Source organism: Babylonia areolata, chromosome 11, assembly GCF_041734735.1.
Source record: "Babylonia areolata isolate BAREFJ2019XMU chromosome 11, ASM4173473v1, whole genome shotgun sequence".
NCBI classification, from domain to species: domain Eukaryota; kingdom Metazoa; phylum Mollusca; class Gastropoda; order Neogastropoda; family Buccinidae; genus Babylonia; species Babylonia areolata.
Window position 1 is genome coordinate 41,877,249 of NC_134886.1, and position 20,000 is coordinate 41,897,248.

General features: G+C 39.8%; 1 protein-coding gene across 4 annotated transcripts in view; it reads left to right on the forward strand.

Moving 5' to 3' along the window:
* The first annotated feature begins 507 nt into the window (after positions 1-507).
* The window catches only part of LOC143287419 (endothelin-converting enzyme 2-like), a 59,776-nt gene continuing 40,283 nt past the window's right edge, over positions 508-20,000 (forward strand). For 2 of the 4 annotated variants that reach the window (XM_076595402.1, XM_076595405.1), the window contains exons 1-3: positions 508-666; positions 15,196-15,334; positions 17,108-17,247. In XM_076595402.1, coding sequence (XP_076451517.1) covers positions 15,291-15,334; positions 17,108-17,247 — 184 coding nt within the window. In that variant the 5' untranslated portion in view covers positions 508-666; positions 15,196-15,290. Of the gene's footprint in view, positions 667-2,855; positions 2,910-4,710; positions 4,816-15,195; positions 15,335-17,107; positions 17,248-20,000 lie in introns of all 4 variants that reach the window. The other 2 variants (XM_076595403.1, XM_076595404.1) reach the window with 2 other exon arrangements.

Consider the following 20,000-nt stretch of genomic DNA (forward strand, 5'->3'; position numbering starts at 1 on the left):
ACACACACACACACACACACACACACACACACACACACACACACACACACACACACACACACACACACACACACACACACACACGATTCGTGTATACACGTAACTATATTTCTAGTACTTTTGTGTGTTTTGTTCTATGTATCTCCCCACTTCTTCTCTGTTTTCTTTTTTGTTTTTTGGTTGTTGTTTTCTTTTTTCTTTTTTCTTTTTTTTTCAGATGGCTTGATGAAAAAAAAGTAGTCGTTGCTTATTCAATTACCATCTTGAAATAAACATTTTGACTTTGACTTTCACACACACACACACACACACACACACACACACACACACACCAAGAATATGAAACCATCCTTGATGGTCTCCTCAACACCGGAAACACACAGACTCACACGCACAATGGCATCCACAACGAGGACGTATTTCACATTGTCACACAATGGTCTCCACCATGAAGACAGATGACCCATTGTTGACACAACTCAGTAAAACGAACCCTCGTCACTGACATCAGTGCAGACGCTACGTGTTTGTTCCACCCTTGACTTAAGCAATCCGATTTTGTTTTCTTGTGTGTTGATTTCTTTTGCCATCACCACAGACGATTCCACAGTGCGCTAAAAGTTTGAAAGATAACTGTACATGCACCGCCTCAATCGCCGCTTTCAGGTATTTAACATTGTGATCCATTCACAGCTTACTTTTACCTTTACTTGTGTGTTTGTTTTACTAGTTTTTAGCAGTTTAATTAATTCACAAACCCAGCTCATGCGAATGGTGTGAGGAGAGGTTCTGTGAAGACTGGTTTCAGTTTGTTTCAGTTTTTATCAAGGAGGGGTCACTGCGTTCGGATAAATCCATATACGCTACACCTCATCTGCTGCCGGGGCAGATGCCTGACCAGCAGCATAACCCAACACGCTTAGTCAGGCCTTTGGCCCAACACTCGGCTTATATCACAGATTGACATAAGTTTACATTTGGGCCAACAGCAAAGTGAGAGCTGTATTATCAATGGTTTCTCCAGTCAATGGGAAATCATTTACAGCTTAGTTTTTTTGTGAAGGACTATGACTCTCAGAGTTAGGAGGCAAAATTGCACTGGCTCTTAGTGCTGCAGCTTGTGGGGTAGTTGGCCTTTGGGAACCATCCCAACGCCGACTGTCCTAAAACCCTCTTGGCCGAGAGAGTGGGGATGTAACCTGGGCAAGACACTCTCCACTAGAATCAAATTCTAGCCCAAATAGTCGGAACAGCAGTTGCCTCCTCTGCTGTTCTGATGATCATAGTCGGACACGACTGACTATCACATATATATATATATATATATATATATATATATATATATATATATTGTGTGTGTGTGTGTGCCTATCAGAGTGGATTTCTTCCACACAGTTTCGCCAGAGGATAACACTCGCATTGCCGTGGGTTATTTATTCATCAGTGCGCCAAGTGTTTGCTGCAGACGGAATCTCGGGTTATCGGGTTATGCATTTTACTAACACCATGCTAGTGCCTGTATGCCATGTGTGTGTGCATGTGTGTGTGCGTGTGTGTGTGTGTGTGTTGTTTTGTTTTGATTTATTTTTTTTCCTCTGTTATGTATCTCTTCAAACACCATGCTTTCATTTTATTAAATATTCAGGGCGGGGACTGGATATAAGAAAAAACACACCAGTGCTTATCTATTATCCTCGAACTAAAGAATTTGTCTTGTCTTGTCTTGTCTTGTCTTGTCTTGTCTCATCCGAACGACTAGACGCTAAGTTTGATTTTCAAGTCAATCTTTGGAAAAAGGGCGAGACAGGGATTCGAACCCAGACCCTCACGCACTGTGTATTGGCAGATAAGCATCTTGACCATTTGATCTGCCTTCCTCCTGAAGGTTAGAAAATGCTGTCAACTGGATCTGTGCAACTGTCTTTGAAACTTGTGCTGGTGTTCTTTCGTGTGAAACCTGTCCCATTGGTTTAAATAATCTTTAATTTAATACATGATAACATGGTTACAATAATGGATAATATGGTTATTGATACAAATAACATATTCATAAACAGTAAGTAAAGAAATAAACAAATAAATACATAATATAGTAAAATAATGCAACAATCAATATTAACATGAGATTAAATTCATAGTCACCAGATGTATCGGCCTGATAGAAAAGAAACACGAAGCGAAAAAAAATAAATTCAGAAGAATGGTGGGTAAAGTGGTGGGGAAGGGGAGCAGAGGGGAGAGGAGAAATTCTGGCAGATCATTGGCCAATCCATTCAACTTTGAACATTATGGTCAGTCAAGGATATGATATGATTAGGACATCCAACAACATATTTAACAAATACAATCATGCTGTACCAGTTCTTCACAAATACTTTCTACGTTAAGATCTCTTTGAATCGGAGATAAACTGGTGATCAGTTTGAAATATGAATATATTTGTGTGATTTTGGAGATCAGGATATCCACACGACAGGGTTTGCAAGTGGAGACAAAGTTAAGACTGTGTTTGCCCGAGCCACATGAAAGTATTGGCAAAATAATAATGTTCAGCTGTTTCGTTTGCAGTGGCACAAGAAACAAAGTGGGTTATTTATTAAATGTCTGTTGAACATATCTTCTCTGAAAACACTAATCCCTACACGAAGACGACAGTGAATGATTTGTTCCTTCTCTGTATCAAAGTTATTATAGCTAGGCACTACAGCATCGTTAGCACACAGGTAATGTTTACGCTAGCTTAAGGAATTGCTGGTTTTAACATAATCAGGTAGAGAATTCCAGAGATAAGTAGTGGATGGTATGAATGATTTCCGACTGAGTTCAGTGTGAAATTTTGGTACGGTGCGTTTCAGTGACCTGTGTCTATGGTACGGGTCTGAAACAAGACCAGGAACAAGATCCTTCAGGTAATTAAGGCATAGACCGTTAACCATCTTGAAATAATGCACAAGTTTGTGTCTTTTCCTTCTTTCCTTAAGTGTACAGAACCCTGATTCTTGGTATATTTTTTGGTGACTTGTCCCACGAACAGTTCCAGTTATGGTTCTTAATGCTTCAAGCTGTAAATTTTCCAGAGAGTCTGATTGTGCATCTGTGCAATTATCCCAAACAATATCGGCATAGTCAAAATGTGGTAGTATGAATGATTTGTACATAATTTCTAATGCTCTCCTGTTTAACTTATATGTCTTAAGACAAGAAACCAAAATAGTTACAACATTGATTATACTTTTAATATGTTCATCCCATTTACAGTTGTTTTGGAGTATGACACCTAGATGTTTATGTGTGTCTGTACTTTGTAATGATGTGCTGCCAAAAGTAAAAGGTAAAATTGTGTTAGTGTTTCGAGAAAATTTTAACAACTCTGTTTTCCCTTCGTTAAATTTGACTTTCCATTGCTGAGCCCAAGAATATATCTTTTCTAAATTAGAATTGAGTGTTTGTTCACGGATGGTTGGGTTGTTTAATGTTAAGGACATACTTGTATCATCTGCAAATAGCTTGTTTTTTAATGAATGTCATATACAATATCATTAATATAAATAAGGAACAATAGTGGATCCAGTTCAGAGCCTTGAGGAACACCTGCGGGTATTCCTTTGTAATCAGACTTATCACTCTTTATAACAACTGCTTGGGTACGGTTCGAAAGGTAATCAGAAAACCAGTGAAGTAGTCTGCCTCGTTTGCCATTCGCTCTTAACTTTAGAAGTCCCATATGCCAAACTGGATCAAAAGTTTTGGATATATCAAAGTACACAGCCTGGGTTGTGACTCCATTGTCAAAAGATGAGCATAAGTCATTATCAATACAGAGCAACTGAGGTCAGACATAAGTGGTAGGTTTAGAGCTCCACGCGCAAGAACATCTCGATACATTAATTCATTTATTCCTACAGCCATTCGCGCACACAATCAAAACATCCAATACACTAAGTGAACCCTCCCACCCCCCAAGCCCCCTCGCCACAGCAACACCTGAACTTCACCAGCAGACGAGTGTATGGGAGCAGACATTATGCGTGCATGTGGGACTGAGCGGGTGAGCACGGGCAAGCAAGCATTTGTGTGTGTGTGTGATCGGAAGTGATTTTAAAATATTTTCTTATTTTACTTGGATTTCATGTATCTTAATGTTAATGTTCTAATCTTATTGGCGTGACATATGTTATGTGCATGCATACGTTGTTTGTGTGTGTGTGAGTGTGTGTGTGTGTGTGTGTGTGTGTGTGTGTGTGTGTGTGTGTGTGTGTGTGTGCATTTTACTTATATATGCGATTTATTCCCTTGATGTTTTTATTTATGTATTGTTGTACAATACCTTATGGTCTTAACGTGTGTGTGTGTGTGTGTGTGGGTGTGTGTGTGGGTGGGTGGGTGTGCGTGCGTGCGCGCATGTCATTTTTAGTAATCTTATACCCTTTTTTTGTTGGATGTTTTCATTTGTTAATATTGTTGTGCAATACCCTATTGTCTTAACATGAGTATGTGAGTGGGGGGGTGGGGGGTGGGGGGGTTAGTATATCGTCAGCTATTGGGAATTCTTATTTGACTAGTTTTAATCTCTTCTTATGTTGCGCATGATTTTATGCCAGTGTTTACAATGAGCCTGTGATTGCACAACTTAATTTCCATGTGGATTAATAAAGTGTTTTTGATTGATTTGATTTTGATTGATTGATTGATTTACTCTCGAATCACCAGGAATAAACCCTGACTGGGAAGGAGACAAGATGTGATTTGATGGAGAGAAAAAAGTGTAACCTTGCTTATGGATGCATCTCTCAAGGACTTTACCAACACAGCTAAGTAAAGAGATTTTCCTTCGAAGCTGTTTTATTCAGAGGATTTGCGTGTGCTGTTTTCCATATCAGAGGAAATTTTGATTCATGAAGGCTTTTGTTGAAAATCATTGTTAGTGGGTCTAGAATGGCTGGCAATGAGGCGATTAACAATCTATTATGGACAAGATCTGGCCCTACTTCTTTATTTTAATTTAAATTTAGGATAACATCTTCAACATCAGAAGTAGTAAGCGATATTTCTGTAAGTTTCAAGTTGAGGAATGGAATGTCAGGTAAATCTTCTTCGCTATCTTCAAGAGTGGACTGTGAAATGAAAAAGTTCTTAAAAACATCAGCTTTATCTTTATTATCATAATAGACAATACCGTCAGATATAATAGGGGAGGTTTCATCTGACCCAACACCTTTCTTTCTCAAAGAGGGCTTGACAAGTTTCCACCATTCTTTTGTTCCAAAATTGGATGAAGCTGTTATCTTATTTTCTAAATTGGTGGTATACTCAAATTGCCTTTGTTTAAATCTATATATAACATAGTTCCTAAAACGCCGAAATTGTAGCCAGTCTTCTGGTTTGTTAGTTTGTTTAGCTAATTTATGAATTATTTTACGTTCCTCTGTCAGCGATCTAATTTCAACTGTCATTTGGACGTACAGTGATAGTCTTCATTGGCATACGTTGCTTAGCTTTATCCATTATAGTATTTGAAACATTTCCGCACTTTCGTTAATTGTTTCATTATAGGTCACTTCGTCCCAATTAACCTGATGTAGGAGATTGCAAAATTTATATTTATCTAGCTTATTGTAATTAAGAATTGTTCTTTTAAGTGACTGTTCTCTAACTACTGTATTCCTGACAACTACATGAAGTACACTATGGTCACTGCAGATAGCAGGCATGACATCCGTTGATTTTATCATACTGGGGCTTTGAGTAAGTATCAGATCTAAGCATGAACTTGTTACTTCGGTAATCCTTCTTGGTTCATTTATCAATTGTTTAATATGGTAGCGATTCAAAATATCTGCTAAGTGGGGTGATGGTATTGTTAGGAAATCAGTGTTAAAATCACCAAGAATCAAGAATTTATTTGTGGTGTCATTGGCTTTACGTATACTTTCTTCCATCAAATTCCAATAATTAACATTAGAGCTAGGTGGTCGAAAAAAAAGATCCAGCTAATAAACTTATTTGATCTAATTTTGCCTGAACCCATATGGCCTCTGAACCATTTACATGGAGGTCAGTGCGAGGGTTACAATATGAATTATTTTTCACGTAATTAGCAACACCGCCATGTGGGTCGTTTGTACTGTGACATCTAACTGGTGGATGAAAGTGTGTAGTGTGGATGAAACTATTGCTGTCTAAACCTGAAAGCCATGTTTCAGATACTGTGATAATATCAAAGTTACCATACTCAGCTTCTAATAAATCAATTTTATTTCTCATACTGTGGATATTTACGTGCATGATACTGAGATCCGTTTAATAGTTTGGGCCTGGATTGGTTTTTTTGTCACCAGACAAAAGCAGTAACAACTGTTGGACGTGAGTAAAACAATTAAACAGACTGTTATTACTTCTTGGCTGGCTCATGTCACAAGAAGAAGCAGTTTGTCTTTAGAAGTTTACTATACTCGCTCATATTGCATTCTGAATAAGAAAATGAGCAAAAACAGAAAGAGTTATACCGTGTGGGTAATCCAGAAAAGACACGATGAAGAATTGTACGATGACTGACTTGTTTACAAAAGATAAATGTCTAGCTTTGACCAAAGCTGTTGTGAAATGCAAACCAACCCTAGTACGGTATATGTTTAAATCTACAGTCATTTATGTAATCGAATTCTGTAAAACAGAAAAAAATTAATGTGACTAGGGTCGGTAGGTATGGATTACTTGAAAACTCCCCTCTCTCTCTGTAAAAAGAAGTTAACTTAAATAATCACCACAACAACATATAGAATGATCAATCAAAAAGACCGTTCACAGCCTGAATAAAGAAGAGGAAAAAATGAATATTTTACAAGGAAACTTATTTCCCATAAACAATGACATCGAAACAAGAAGTGACCAAAAGAGTACAACTGACATGGTAAGGCATTTTGCACTCCTACTGCAAAGTCAATACTCGGTTGTGCACTCTTTTTCTCTCTCTGTCTCTCTCTTTCTTTTTTCTTTCTTTTTTTCTTTTTCTTTCTTTCTTTTTTTTTGTACGATGTAACAAGATTAATGCTTCGTATATTATCAAACTAGCTAAAGAACTCATAACAAACCCACATTTATACCAACACACGCATTCACCCATCCACACACTGGTTTGGGGGGGGGGGGGGTGGCGGGGGGGGAATCACACGGCTCAAAATCACCAATCGCCTTGAATGGACAAGGGAAAGTTACAGTGTAAGCATACATAAACCGGTCCACATATACATACATACAGACAAACACAAGCACACACACAAGCATATATAATTTTACTCACAGATCAATTTACACACACACGCGCGCGCGTGCGCACACACACACACACACACACACACACACACACTATATATATATATATATATATATATATATATATATATATATATATATATATATTACACAATAGAAAAAAAGAAGACAACAAAACAGTTTGTCTGATGCCCAACCGGTTTCGACCACTGGTCTTTATCACGGGCGTTTACTGGTATGTCAAAATGCAACACACACACCAACATTCAATAAGTGCAAAAAGAAGAATTTAAATTACAAAAAAATAAATAAATAAATAAGTGAACAAAGCTCATAAAGAACTGCACCCAGAGCATGCAACATGAATAGTACAACGTGAAGTGTTGCTTGGGGAACAGGAAGAGAGGCTGGTGAGTAAAGTAGTCAGAGACAAGGCAAGAGAGGGGTCAAGAAAAATAGGCAGGCAGATAATAGCAGGAGAGGGAAAGAGAGAGACAGACAGACAGACAGAGAGGGAGGGGGTTTGGGAAGGAGAAGAGACTGTGAGAGAGGAGAGAGAGGGACAGACAGAAAGAGACAGAGAGAGAGGAGGGGGAGAAAGAAGGAGAGAGGGAGGGGGAGAGAAAGAAGGAGAGAGGGGGAGAGACAGACGGACAGAGAGAGATGGTAGACATTGAGAGAGAGAGAGGAGATGGAGAGTGAGGAAGAGAGAGAGACAGAGAGGGAGCGAGAGAAGGGGGGAGAAAGGGGGAGAGGGAGAGACAGACGGACAGGCAGAAAGAAGACAGACACTGAGAGAGAGAGAGAGAGAGAGAATGAATGAATGAATGAATGTTTTATTGTATTCAGGCCATAGGCATCATTGCATTGGGATGCTGGGAAGGGGGACGTGCTGACAATAGCATTCCGTTGACATTCCTATGAATATTAGAAATTATCCAATACTCTGAAGTTGCATGTAACAACAACGATTTTGTACAGGATTGGTATGAATAGTCATCATTTTACTGAAATGGATTTTCATACGACATTTTCTATCACACACATATCTAGAAATGTTATTCTTCATTGATTAGTTATCGCTTCTTGTCTGCGCTTAATTGAATGAAAAATATATTTTGCTACAGAACGAGATCGATGTTTATCTACACCGTCCAGCAGAATGTTAATCTGAACATTGACATACAAACCAAGAAACTTTTTTCTGAGATCAACATACAAAGGGCATGCATATATAAAATGATATTCATCCTCATTCACACCTTTACAAAATGGGCAAAACTTTGCAACCGGATTTTCAGAGTATCTCTCATAGTTCTTATTTAGCGGCAAGACTCCAAGTCTTATTTGTGTCAAAGCGACTCTGAGGCAATAAATATCCAAATGTACAAAATAAATTCCAGTTCTGAAACCATCTTGCATGGATGAATATAAAGCGTATCTTTCCTTATCTCTGACAGATGCCGACCATTCTTGCACATACATATCAATCAGTCTCTGTTTGAACTGTAATATAAACATTTGCATATTATCAACTCCTTGATTCAACCACACATAACTGAATCCAGTTTTACACAAAATTTCTCAAATTCCTGTTACCCAACACCTTTTAACGTTCTCATCTAAGTTTACTAGCATAAGATACGCCTGTTTAGGTAATCTATCTAAATTCATTTCTAATAATCTGAACCAATATTTTACGGCTTTCGTGTATGAGTTAACATATAATGGGTATCTGCCTAATTCTGAGTATACTAGTTTGTTGGGTGTTTTGGGGGGAACACCGAGAAATCTTTTGCAAGCTAATAAATGTATTTTTTCGACGCTATCTAAACATTGCAGCCCCCAAATCTCTGCTGAGTACAATAGAATAGACTGAATTTTGGAGTCAAATATTTTGAAAAAGACTTCTCGGGACATCTCTTTACAATTGTTAAATGCTCTGCATAGAAGGTAAAGTGCTTTTTTTTGCTTTTGTTACTAGATGCCCTGTGCCTACATTAGCACTCAACATTGTTGTGTATGTGAATCCTAGGTAACAGTAGGTGTTTACCACCTCAATTTCCACACCTCCAAAAAACCATTTTTCTTTTTTACCCAGATATCCCCCCTTTCTGAACACTATTATCTTAGTCTTACTTCTATTAACATTTAACCTCAAGCTATCACAGCATATTTTCAAAGAGTTAAGTTGTGTCTGTAATCCACCTGGTGTAGTTGCAATTAAAGCTACGTCATCAGCAAAAAGTAGAATGAAAACTTCAATAAAAGTGGGAAGTAACTGTACACCATGAACCCCAGTATCATTTATATAATTGGCTAACTCATTAATAAAAAGTGAGAAAAGCGTGGGACTTAACCCGCAACCCTGTCTTACACCTACAGGACAATCAAAAAACTCGGAGTATTCTCCATTCGAACGAACACATGAAATGAGAGAATCATACATAGACTGAAGGCAACAAAAAAATTTCCCTTTTATCCCCTCCTTGTGCAATGTTTGTAACAATTTGTTATGATGGACAGAATCGAACGCCTTTTTAAAGTCAACAAAAGCCACATACAGTTTTCGACCATTGCTACTTAATATTTTCTGGGCAATTGAATACAGATTGAATATGTGATCGATTGTTGAATAGTCTTGTCTAAACCCAGCCTGGTTTTCAACAATTACATTGTTTTTCTCCAACCAGGCATATAATCGTTCATTCAAAATTGAAGTAAAACATTTGCAAGTAACATTGATTAAAGATACACCCCTGTAGTTATCAGGATTATCCATATTACCCTTTTTGAAAATTGGTACCACTATAGCTTTGGCCCACTCTTTGGGATATACGCCACTATCTAAAATCTGATTAAATAGCATCGTTAAAAAGTTAATAACATTGTGTCCACCAGCTTTCAACATTTCTCCTGTAACACAATCGGTTCCGCTGGCTTTTCTGCATTTTATTTTCTTAATGGATTTCTCTACTTCCTGATGTGTGATTACTTGATTTAAAGCATGTTCTTCTTCTTCCTGGGTATTACTTTCTATGTTTATTTGATTATCTGTACTCTCTTCATTAAAACTGAATACTGTCTGGAAATGCTCAAACCATTGCTGGATACTTATATTTTCACTGTTGCATGATGTTTTCTTTAGTCCTATTCTTTTCAGATCATTCCAAAATATCGAAGACTTTTTCATATTTTTACACAGTTTCTCTGCTGTTTCACGCCGGAAACTCGTCCTTTTGGTTTTCAATAATTTTCTGTATGTTTTTCTACTTTCCACATACAATATTCTCATTTCCGGACACTTACAATTGCAAAATGACTCACTCTTATTTTCCATGTACGTCATCCGTTTGTTCTGACATGTGCAACGTCCCAAGCGTTTGTGCTTTTGGTATAAACGTAACAGTCTTCGACATTCCCGCTTTGCCTGCCTGCATTCCTCATCAAACCATTCTGCTCCTTTTGACTGCTTCCTATGAGACATGTTTTTCACCATACACTCAGCAGCTCCAAGTAAGTACTGATTAAATAATGCCAGTGCTAAGTCAATATTCTTGTCTATTTGGTTTATGGCTTCATTCAGATTTGTCCATCCCTCTTCGTTTGTAAGTTTGTCTTTGTATTGGTCTTCTTTGTCTACATTCCAAACTATTTTCTCTATAGTATTGTATCCATTTCTTTTAATATTGTTCTGTGAATTTGTATCAGTTCTTACCTCTGTAAACAATGTCACCTGTACTGGCAAATGATCAGAGTCTACAAGTTCTTTTACAACTAACTGCATATCTGACAATTGAGTCAATAAGTTGCAGGACATCAAAAAATAATCAATTACACTTGATCCACTATTAGACATAAATGTACATGCAGAGTTACAATTCCACTGTACCATACCGTTCACAATAAAACAATCTGTAACCGAACACAGATCAACCAGCTGATTCCCAAAAAGATTCGTTTCTAAATCATCAGACTTTCTTGCAAATGTGTGATCATCCAGTGTAACATTGCTACTTACCTTCTCAAAATTGTTGGCTCATAGTTTTTGTTTGCAGTGCGAGCGTTAAAGTCTCCAGAGAGAAGAATATGAAAATGACCATATGTTTCGTGTAGAGACATGATACATTCATCAATTATTTCTACACCATATCCACCGTGATCGTTTTTCCAATAATTGGAATCATATGGTCTTATATAAGATGAAATAAACATGACATCACATTCGCTCCCAAACAATTCTTTAGACATTCTTAATACAATGACATTATCTTCATCGGTTTTTATATGGGAGATGAATTTGGAAAAACGTTTGTTCGCAAGCACCATAACTCCACCTGAATGCCTCCCTTGCTTCGTGAGTTTTGTCGCTTTGGAGATAAAACAGTCATAATTTTTAAAAATAGTTGAATCGATATCTTCCGTAACAAAAGTTTCAATCAATGTAATGAAATCATAAGCGGTTATATAATCTACAAAATCTTGATTAGACAACTTCCCAATCAGCCCACAAACATTATAATTTAGAAATGTGATGGTTTGACACATGCTTGGATCATTGCACCAACTCGACTTAACATTTACATTTAAAGTAGGTTCAGACAGTTTTGCAGTTTGACATGTATTTCTTAGTTCACATGAGGTAGTTGATGCCCGGCCTGACCCCTAATTGCTGTCCCTAAAACACGCAGGAGAAGCTGCCTGTCTTTCTCCGCCTCTATCACTGCTATGAGAACCACCACCGTTTTTGGCCTTTTTGAACGCCTCCTTGATATTGCCCTGGCTGCCTGAACGTTGTTTGGTGGTTCCTGCCCGTGTTGACATTCTGGATGGCCTCTGTTCCTTTGCGTTGGTCTGTACCTTGGCCTGAGAACGTCTGTGTATGTCCGACACGCCATCCTTGACAGCGTCTTCTGCCCTGGCCTTTACCTGTCCATGCTCAGTGTCCACTAGAGGCTGATCCCCTGAGTCTTCTCCACACTGGGTGTGACCGTGCTCCACTGCATCTGACTGCCCGAGAGGAATGACAGCCCCGTAGCTTGGTCCTGTTGATTCTGCCGTCCACTCTGATGCCGCTGCGTGAACTTCTGTCGACACTAACTGCCCCGTTGTCTGGTCTTCCGTAGTTATCTGACGATCTTTGACTGAAGATGGTGGTGACTCTCTGTGGACTTGTGACAGGTCACCTGTTGTAGGACACTGATGGGAAACTTCTGGGTCGTCCTCCTGCTCTTCCTCGTCATCGCCAGATGGTGGGTCTGGATTCGGTACTGTATTACAGTCCGACAGCTGGTCGACATGAGACTCTTCCCCTGCATCTCTAACGTCACTGACCTGATATACGCGTGTGCGTGTTGTTGTAGTCTCATGCTGTGGTTCAGAGTACTCGTTGACTTTTACTCCTAATCTGACACCATTGTGGTCAGTCATTTCTTGTCTGTTTGTTTGTTCCTTTGGCCGTGAGTAGGTCCGCTTCTGCTCCCCAATCTTTACAATTATTCTCCTGTGTTCTGCCCCCGATGAACCACGAAAGATAGAGTTCTGCCTTCTGCGCCTGTCCCATTCTGAAGGTTTTTGTACTTGCCGTCTCTCCCAGCGTGCGTGGTTTCTTGATGTGTAATAAGAAAGAAGACAGACACTGAGAGAGAGAGGGAGAGAGAGGGACAGAGGGAGAGAGAGAGAGAGACCCCAACATCGTTGTCATCACCACCCCACAAAGGTGGGCAGAATCTTTCCAAGCATGGTGAGGAAACGCAGCCGCAGGAACCCTCTTTGATGTCCCATTGTTCTGCACCAATCAGCGCGCCAGTTCAAATTCAATGCAGTACATATCCTGTGATGTGCGTGTGTGTGTGTGTGTGTGTGTGCAGGCAGAAAGATGGTTTTGTTTTTGTTTTTTTAATGTTGCGTGCACGTGCACGCGCACGGACGCACGGTTGCATTTCACAATGAAACGTCTGCTTCCACCTTTTTCTAATGCTTTAACCAGTAGAGTGCCTGTAAGACGTCAGCTGACGTCCAACAAAAAGTATTGCCATAGTGCCTATAAGACGTCCACTGACATCCTGCATATGTTCCGATTTTTCCTTCATTGGAGTTTGGTTCAATTCACATAAACAGACTCTGAACACTTAGTTCGATGTGTCTGGATTATAAAAAAATACTATTTAAATGAACTTACATCAGGTAGAAGACCTCTTTCTACTCGATAATAATTTGCTAACTGACCACATGATACACGCGTGGAAAAGGGGGTTACATCATGTGCAAACAAATGCATTGAAAACTGTGTCCAGTAAAGCAAATAGTCACAGTCAGCAGATTTACACAATTCTGAAAGCTCTGCTGGTGATTATGGACAGCTTTCGCGATGAAGAAGGATCTCTTTCGTCTGATGATTGGTTTGAAAACGAAGGTGATTGACAACGACAGTTATGAAACTAACATCCGATTTTATGGTAATTCAGTCCGTCCATCCGATCAGACAGCGTTTTTGAACACCTGGCTATGACTGACAGAATACGTACAGCCAGTGTTGGAAGAAGAGAGGGAGAGGGAGAGGAGTGATGTTGGACGATAGGTCGAATGCCAGCCAGAGTTCATCAAGGGGGCGTGGCTTTTGGTAAGCGTGTCCTCACATTTCAAAGCAGACAGAAGGCAATCGACAACCGCCAATGCCCCACGATTTTCACGAAACGCAGTGCTGAACCTGCACTGGCCGTGAAACACGTGCTTTTTGTGTTAACGCTTTGTTTTCGCTGAATCGGGGGGGGGGGGGGGGGGTGACTTGTTTGAAGAGGTGGCAAGCCAGCTGTTCAGCAGACACTTTAATCGGCACACGTGCAACTTGAAAGGAGTGAACGGCATCAAAGAACCTCACCCTCTAACTTGCAAACGCTCTTTGCCATAAAAAATCTTGCCAGTTCAGTTTCTGGGACTGTGATTGACCCTTTACGTTGACTTTACTCACTTTTGTCATTGTTGGGAAGTGATTTACTTACATGTCTGCAAGAGCTGTGATTTGTTTTCATAAGCTTATAGTCTGTTTTAATTTCTTCTACAGGTATAATCTGACAAAAGGCTTGCTATTTCTAGCTGTATTTTGTTTCTTTTCTTTATGGATGTCATTATGTAGAGGTGGAAATAGACTTTTTGTTGCACAAAAATTATTATCTTGACTTTACATGCCTGAACAGTTACCTACAATCAACCTAATTGGGGGGGGGGGGGGGAAGCCCAGAAGTAGATTCTACACTCATTTTCCTTCACAAAAACGTTTACTTTCTTTCTGTATTGCCCATAGCTTTTGTTCTGGAATGTTTGTGTTTTATTACCCCCGAATCCTCAAAATTCCCTGGCAAGGGGAGAGCACTTTTTCACAAAATTTTCTGCCACTGAACTGTTAATGAATATCCATTTCCAAGAATCAGTCAAACATCAGCTATCTCTGGCTATTTCCGCGCTCTTTCTGTTTGTATGCATGTGTGATCAAAACGTCGGATACTATTTATTTACTTCAAATATCTTACCTAATATATTGTGTTCTGAGATAACTTCGCACCTTATTGCTATCAACCCATAACATTATCAACCGACTGACTTTCGTTGACAATACCATTCAGTTGTTATGTCAATGCGAGAGAGCTGTGGGGGTGATCAAAACATCACCAGCAGCTGTAATTATGGTGATAAGTGAAGTTGTAGTAGTTGTAGTAGGAGGAGTAGGAGAAGGAGGGTGAGAAGGAGGAGGAAGAGTAGAAGTAGTAGTAGTAGTAGTAGCATAAGCATCAACATCAACAACAAACGACAACAACAACAACATCAACATCAACAAGACGTCGACCACTAAAACGGGTGTTTCAAAAAACAAAAGAGAGAGAGAGAGAGATGAAGATTCTTATTGCCTTTCAACCGCTGTTGCAGGTGTTTCTGAGATTTGAACACAAAACCAGTTTGAGCCAAAGAGGCAGCGGGAAGGAGGGACAGCAGGCGTGGTGTGATCACGCCTTGTCAGCACAATGGAAGGCGGAAGGGAACCCGGCCAATCCAGGGAGGGAATCCGGTAAGTTTTACTAGTTATACTGGTATACTAGTTATTACCTGCAGTGTGTGGATGTATGTATGAAACGATGTATGTGATATTTTTTACATTTGTATCTTCGTAATATTTGTAGGGGCTGTTGTTGGCTTTTACAGTTATGGTCCCCATGTTGTTTACTTGTTTATGTTGTGATAATGCACCTGACCAAATTTCTCCAGTTGGAGATAATAGAGTTATTCTTATCTTATCTTATCTTTAAGGTTTGAACACATTCGTGACATATCTCACCAGTCACAGGCCCAACGCTCAGCTTCTCTCACGGACTGACACAGGCTTACAATTGGGCCAACAGCAAAGTGGGAGCTGTATGACCACTGGTTTCTCCACTGCAATGGGAAGTCATTTACAGTTCAGTCTTTTGTGATGGACTGTGACTCTGAAATTATGAGACAGGATTACACTGGCTCTGTGTGCTGCAGCCTAGGGGGGCTATTTGACCTTTGGGAACCATCCCAGCGCCGACTGTCTTAAAACCTTCTTGGCCGAGAGAATGGCGATTTCACTTGGGCAAGACACTCTTCACGATAATCAAATTCTAGCCCAGAAAGTCAGGACAGCCCATGCCTCTTCTGCCGTTCTGATGTTCATAGTCGGATACGACTATCATATGTATTAGTTCAGTCGAATATCTTCTTCTTCTCGTTCGTTAGATACTTCACACAGCTGTGACATATTCTCAGAAAAGTCTTTGCAAGATTTATACAGACATGTAGACAACGAACTATGTATGTTAATTTAGGTCGTTTGAACCAAATATGGGTCAAGGTGTTTATTTTTCGGTAATGCCAAAATCATTGCATAGCTGAGTAAAGTTCAGATGAAACAGTATTCCACTGCCTGTGAAGAAACAACATTTAAACAGTTTTACCTAGAAATGAAACAGTGTGGTAGATATGTTCTACAAACGACATTGCTGTTGAGTTTCACTATTTTTTTCTGTACCCCCTTTTTTGTGACAGCATCAAACAAGAAACTCCGTTCAAAAAACGAACACTGTTAAAGCTAGAATCACTTCTGTGAGTATTTCTTTTCGGCAAAACCTTTTTCCTAATGCTAAGGAAAGTAATTTTGTTGTGTATATTTGTTTGTTTCCTCCGAGTAGGCTTTTTTTTACATTACTCTGCTTGTTTGTATGATATGTGTAAGTGTAAACGAGTCATGTATGAAATGCTTCAATATCCCACTGGGTTCACGAAATCACCTTCTTGCCTTGCCTTGCGTTTTTCAGTTTCTCAGAGAGGTGTCACTGTGTTTGGATAAATCCATGTTATCCACACCACATCTGCCAGACAGATACCTGACAAAAGCACAATCCAACGTGCTAGTCAGGCCTTGTGTGCATGCATGTATATTTGTGTACTTATCAAAGTGGATTTCTTCTGCAGAATAGAATTTGGCCAGAAGACAACACTTAGGTTACCGTAGGTTCGGTTTTTGTTTGTTTTGTTTTTCTGTGCGCCAAGTTCGTGCTGCACACGGGACTCTTGGTTTTACGTCTCAACCGAATGACCACACGACCAGTTTGATGTTCCATTCAAACCTGGGAGAAACGGCGAGAGCGGGATTCATGGGTTTCATGGGACCTCGGTTCTACGTCTCAACCGAATGACTGGACTATCAGTTTGATGTTCCATTCAAACCTGGGAGAAATGGCGAGAGCGGGAATCGAACCCAGAGTCTCACGGACAGATAAGCGCCTTAATCATCCTGCCACCTTTCTCCTTGGCGTTTCAGGTTCTCAGAAAGCTGGACGAAGCGGAGAAAGTGGATCGCAGTCTTGGCTGCAGTCTCCTGCCTCTTCTGTGTTATTCTCTCCATCACCATCGTCACCTTCTACGCTAAATGCCATGCCACAAGCCTGGAACAGAAGGAACGTAAGTTGCTTTCAGACGGTATTCTCTGGTGCTGCTGCTGCTTCTGCATCCGAAGGTTGCAGCCCCTTCGTTCACCCATTTGAGCGAGCAGGATTTTTACGTGTATGTTTTTACCCCACCCTCCACCTCCACCATACAGACAGCCATATTCCATTTTCGGAGTTGTGTGTACTGAGTGTGTTATTGTTTCCATAACCCAACGGACGCTGACATGGATCATATGGATTTGATCTTTTGTATGCGTATACACATGATGTGGATTCGGGCACTGGTGGAGGATGGCCTAGAAGTAATTCGTCCGCCTAGGAAGCTAGAGAATCTGAGCGTGCTGGTTCGTACACGGCACAGCCGCCGATATTTTCTCCCCCTCCACTAGATCTTGAGTGGTGTCCTGGACGCAAGTCATTCGGATAAGACGATAAACCGAGGTCCCGTGTGCAGCATGCACTTAGCGCACGTAAAAGAACCCACGGCAACAAAAGGGTTGTTCCTGGCCAAATTCTGTAGAAAAATCCACTTCGATAGGAAAAACAAATAAAACTGCACGCAGGAAAAATACAAGAAAATGGGTGGCGCTGTTGTGTAGCACTCTCCTTGGGGACAGCAGCCCGAATTTCACACATAGAAATCTGTTGAGTTTAAACAAAAACAAAAAAACTAAACTAAAAACAAGCAAAAAAAAGGTCTTCACTTGACTTGAGACATGTGAAAAATCTTTACCCTAAACCTTCCAGGTGAACCGAAACCGGGGATCGAACTCAGGAAAGTGGGACGAGAATCCAGCGATCTAACCACTCGGCCACTTCACCCGTCATTCTGTGGCACTCTTTCTTCGTCCTTCTCTTGGTCGTCTGGTTTCTGTTGTTCGTTTTGTGGGGTCGTTTTTTGTACCTTGTTTGGGACCCACGTGATAAGACAAAATTAGCATACTGTAAAGAGTGGTAACTCTCTCCGTTCACAAGGCACACAACTCCAAGTCAATGCTGTAACTCTCTCCATTCACAAGGCACACAACTCCAAGTCAATGCTGTAACTCTCTCCATTCACAAGGCACACAACTCCAAGTCAATGCTGTAACTCTCTCCATTCACAAGGCACACAACTCCAAGTCAATGCTGCCCTTGCGACCGATTCCGCTGGCACACAGATGAATAAAAGGTACTTAGGAACAAACCCAGACACTTCCTAAAATTTAAAAAAGAAAAAAATAAATAAATAAAAAGAAGAAGAGCCGGGCTTGTTCTTTTCCAATCATTCGACATGTGCACACAGCAGCAACAACAGAAGAAATGTGCAAACACAAATTAGCTTTTGTTCAATTCTGGAATAGCCTTTTATTCCCGAATAAGTCAAAATGTGGCGATGTCAAAAGTCGTACGCGCGTTTTAGCAAAACAATAATATGTCATGCACATAATGCGAATGAATTGTTAGTACTTCCGCAACAGACCCCAGATATAAGTAATATATACCTAACTGGAACAAAGGCATTATCGGCTGGTGTAATTTCCACACAAACAAAAACATTGACGTGAACTGTTTGATTGAAAAGCCAGCTATTATTTGTTTGTTTTCTTGTTTGTTTGGTTTGGGTGTGATTGTTTGTTTTTTGTTTTGTTTTGTTTGTTTGTTTGTTTTGTTGTTGTTATTTTTGGTGTGGTTTTTTTTCATACGAAAATAGAGTAGCTAACTTACGAAGATGCGGAGATGCATAATTGATTTGTTCATGTAGTTCCGTACGATTTTGCTTGCAAAACCCCAAGCCCACACATCTGGGAGGAAATGATTAACTACGTGGCAGCACTTGTTGTGTCGTGTGTACCAGTGGTTTTCCTCTTCGTTCTCTGGATGTAACGTGTTTGTGAAACAATGAGAAGAAAGAAAATATATAACATACGAGGACATTTATTAATAATATACTCATGAGTATCCGCTCATTTTGCACATTATGTACGCTTTTTTTTTTTTTTTTTTTTTTTTGGTTGTGTCGATTACGAAGGTGAACGCGTGGTGGGGGGAGGGGTGGGGTGGGGGGGGAAAGAGGCTAGAAAAAAATATTACCAGGATTTTTGTTTGTTTTTTGTTTGGTTGGTTGGTTGGTTTGGTTTTGTTTGTTTTGTTTTATTTTTCTGTTTCCTTCGTCTTCGTAAGAAATGGTTGCGGGGAGAGTTTGGTATTCTTCTGTGACAACTTACTTTCAAGACGTTTCTGAAGATTTGTGTTTCTTCTTTTCCCTGTTGACGGACATTGGTATGACTCAGTGAGTTTGGCGGAGTTGTGTCCATGACCTCGTTACCAAATAAACATTGTCATATTCAGAGAAATCACTGTATTGCTTTGAAGTGTTCGCTTTCCTTTGGCGTTACATCATCACTTGAGGGCTACTTTGCCATGACTGTAAAGTGAAGGGCTTTTGTTTCTCGCTGCTCACGTGTTTGATGATTATGTTGGTCGTGTGAGTTGTTGTGTTTCCTTTGAAGTTATGTATTCATGGTACTCTCTCTCTCTCTCTCTCTCTCTCTCTCTCTCTCTCTCTCTCTCTCTCTATCTATCTATCTATCTGTCTGTCTATCTATCTATCTATCTATCTATCTCTCTCATTTGTGTACTTTACAATGTACGTGTGAACAAAACATATGTTAGTTATAATCATGTCTATCTCTTTCACACTGAGCAAAATCATTGCTCATTTTATGCGCGTATAAAAAAATGAAGCCATTACTTTGTTGCCGATAAAAAAAAAAAATTAATGAT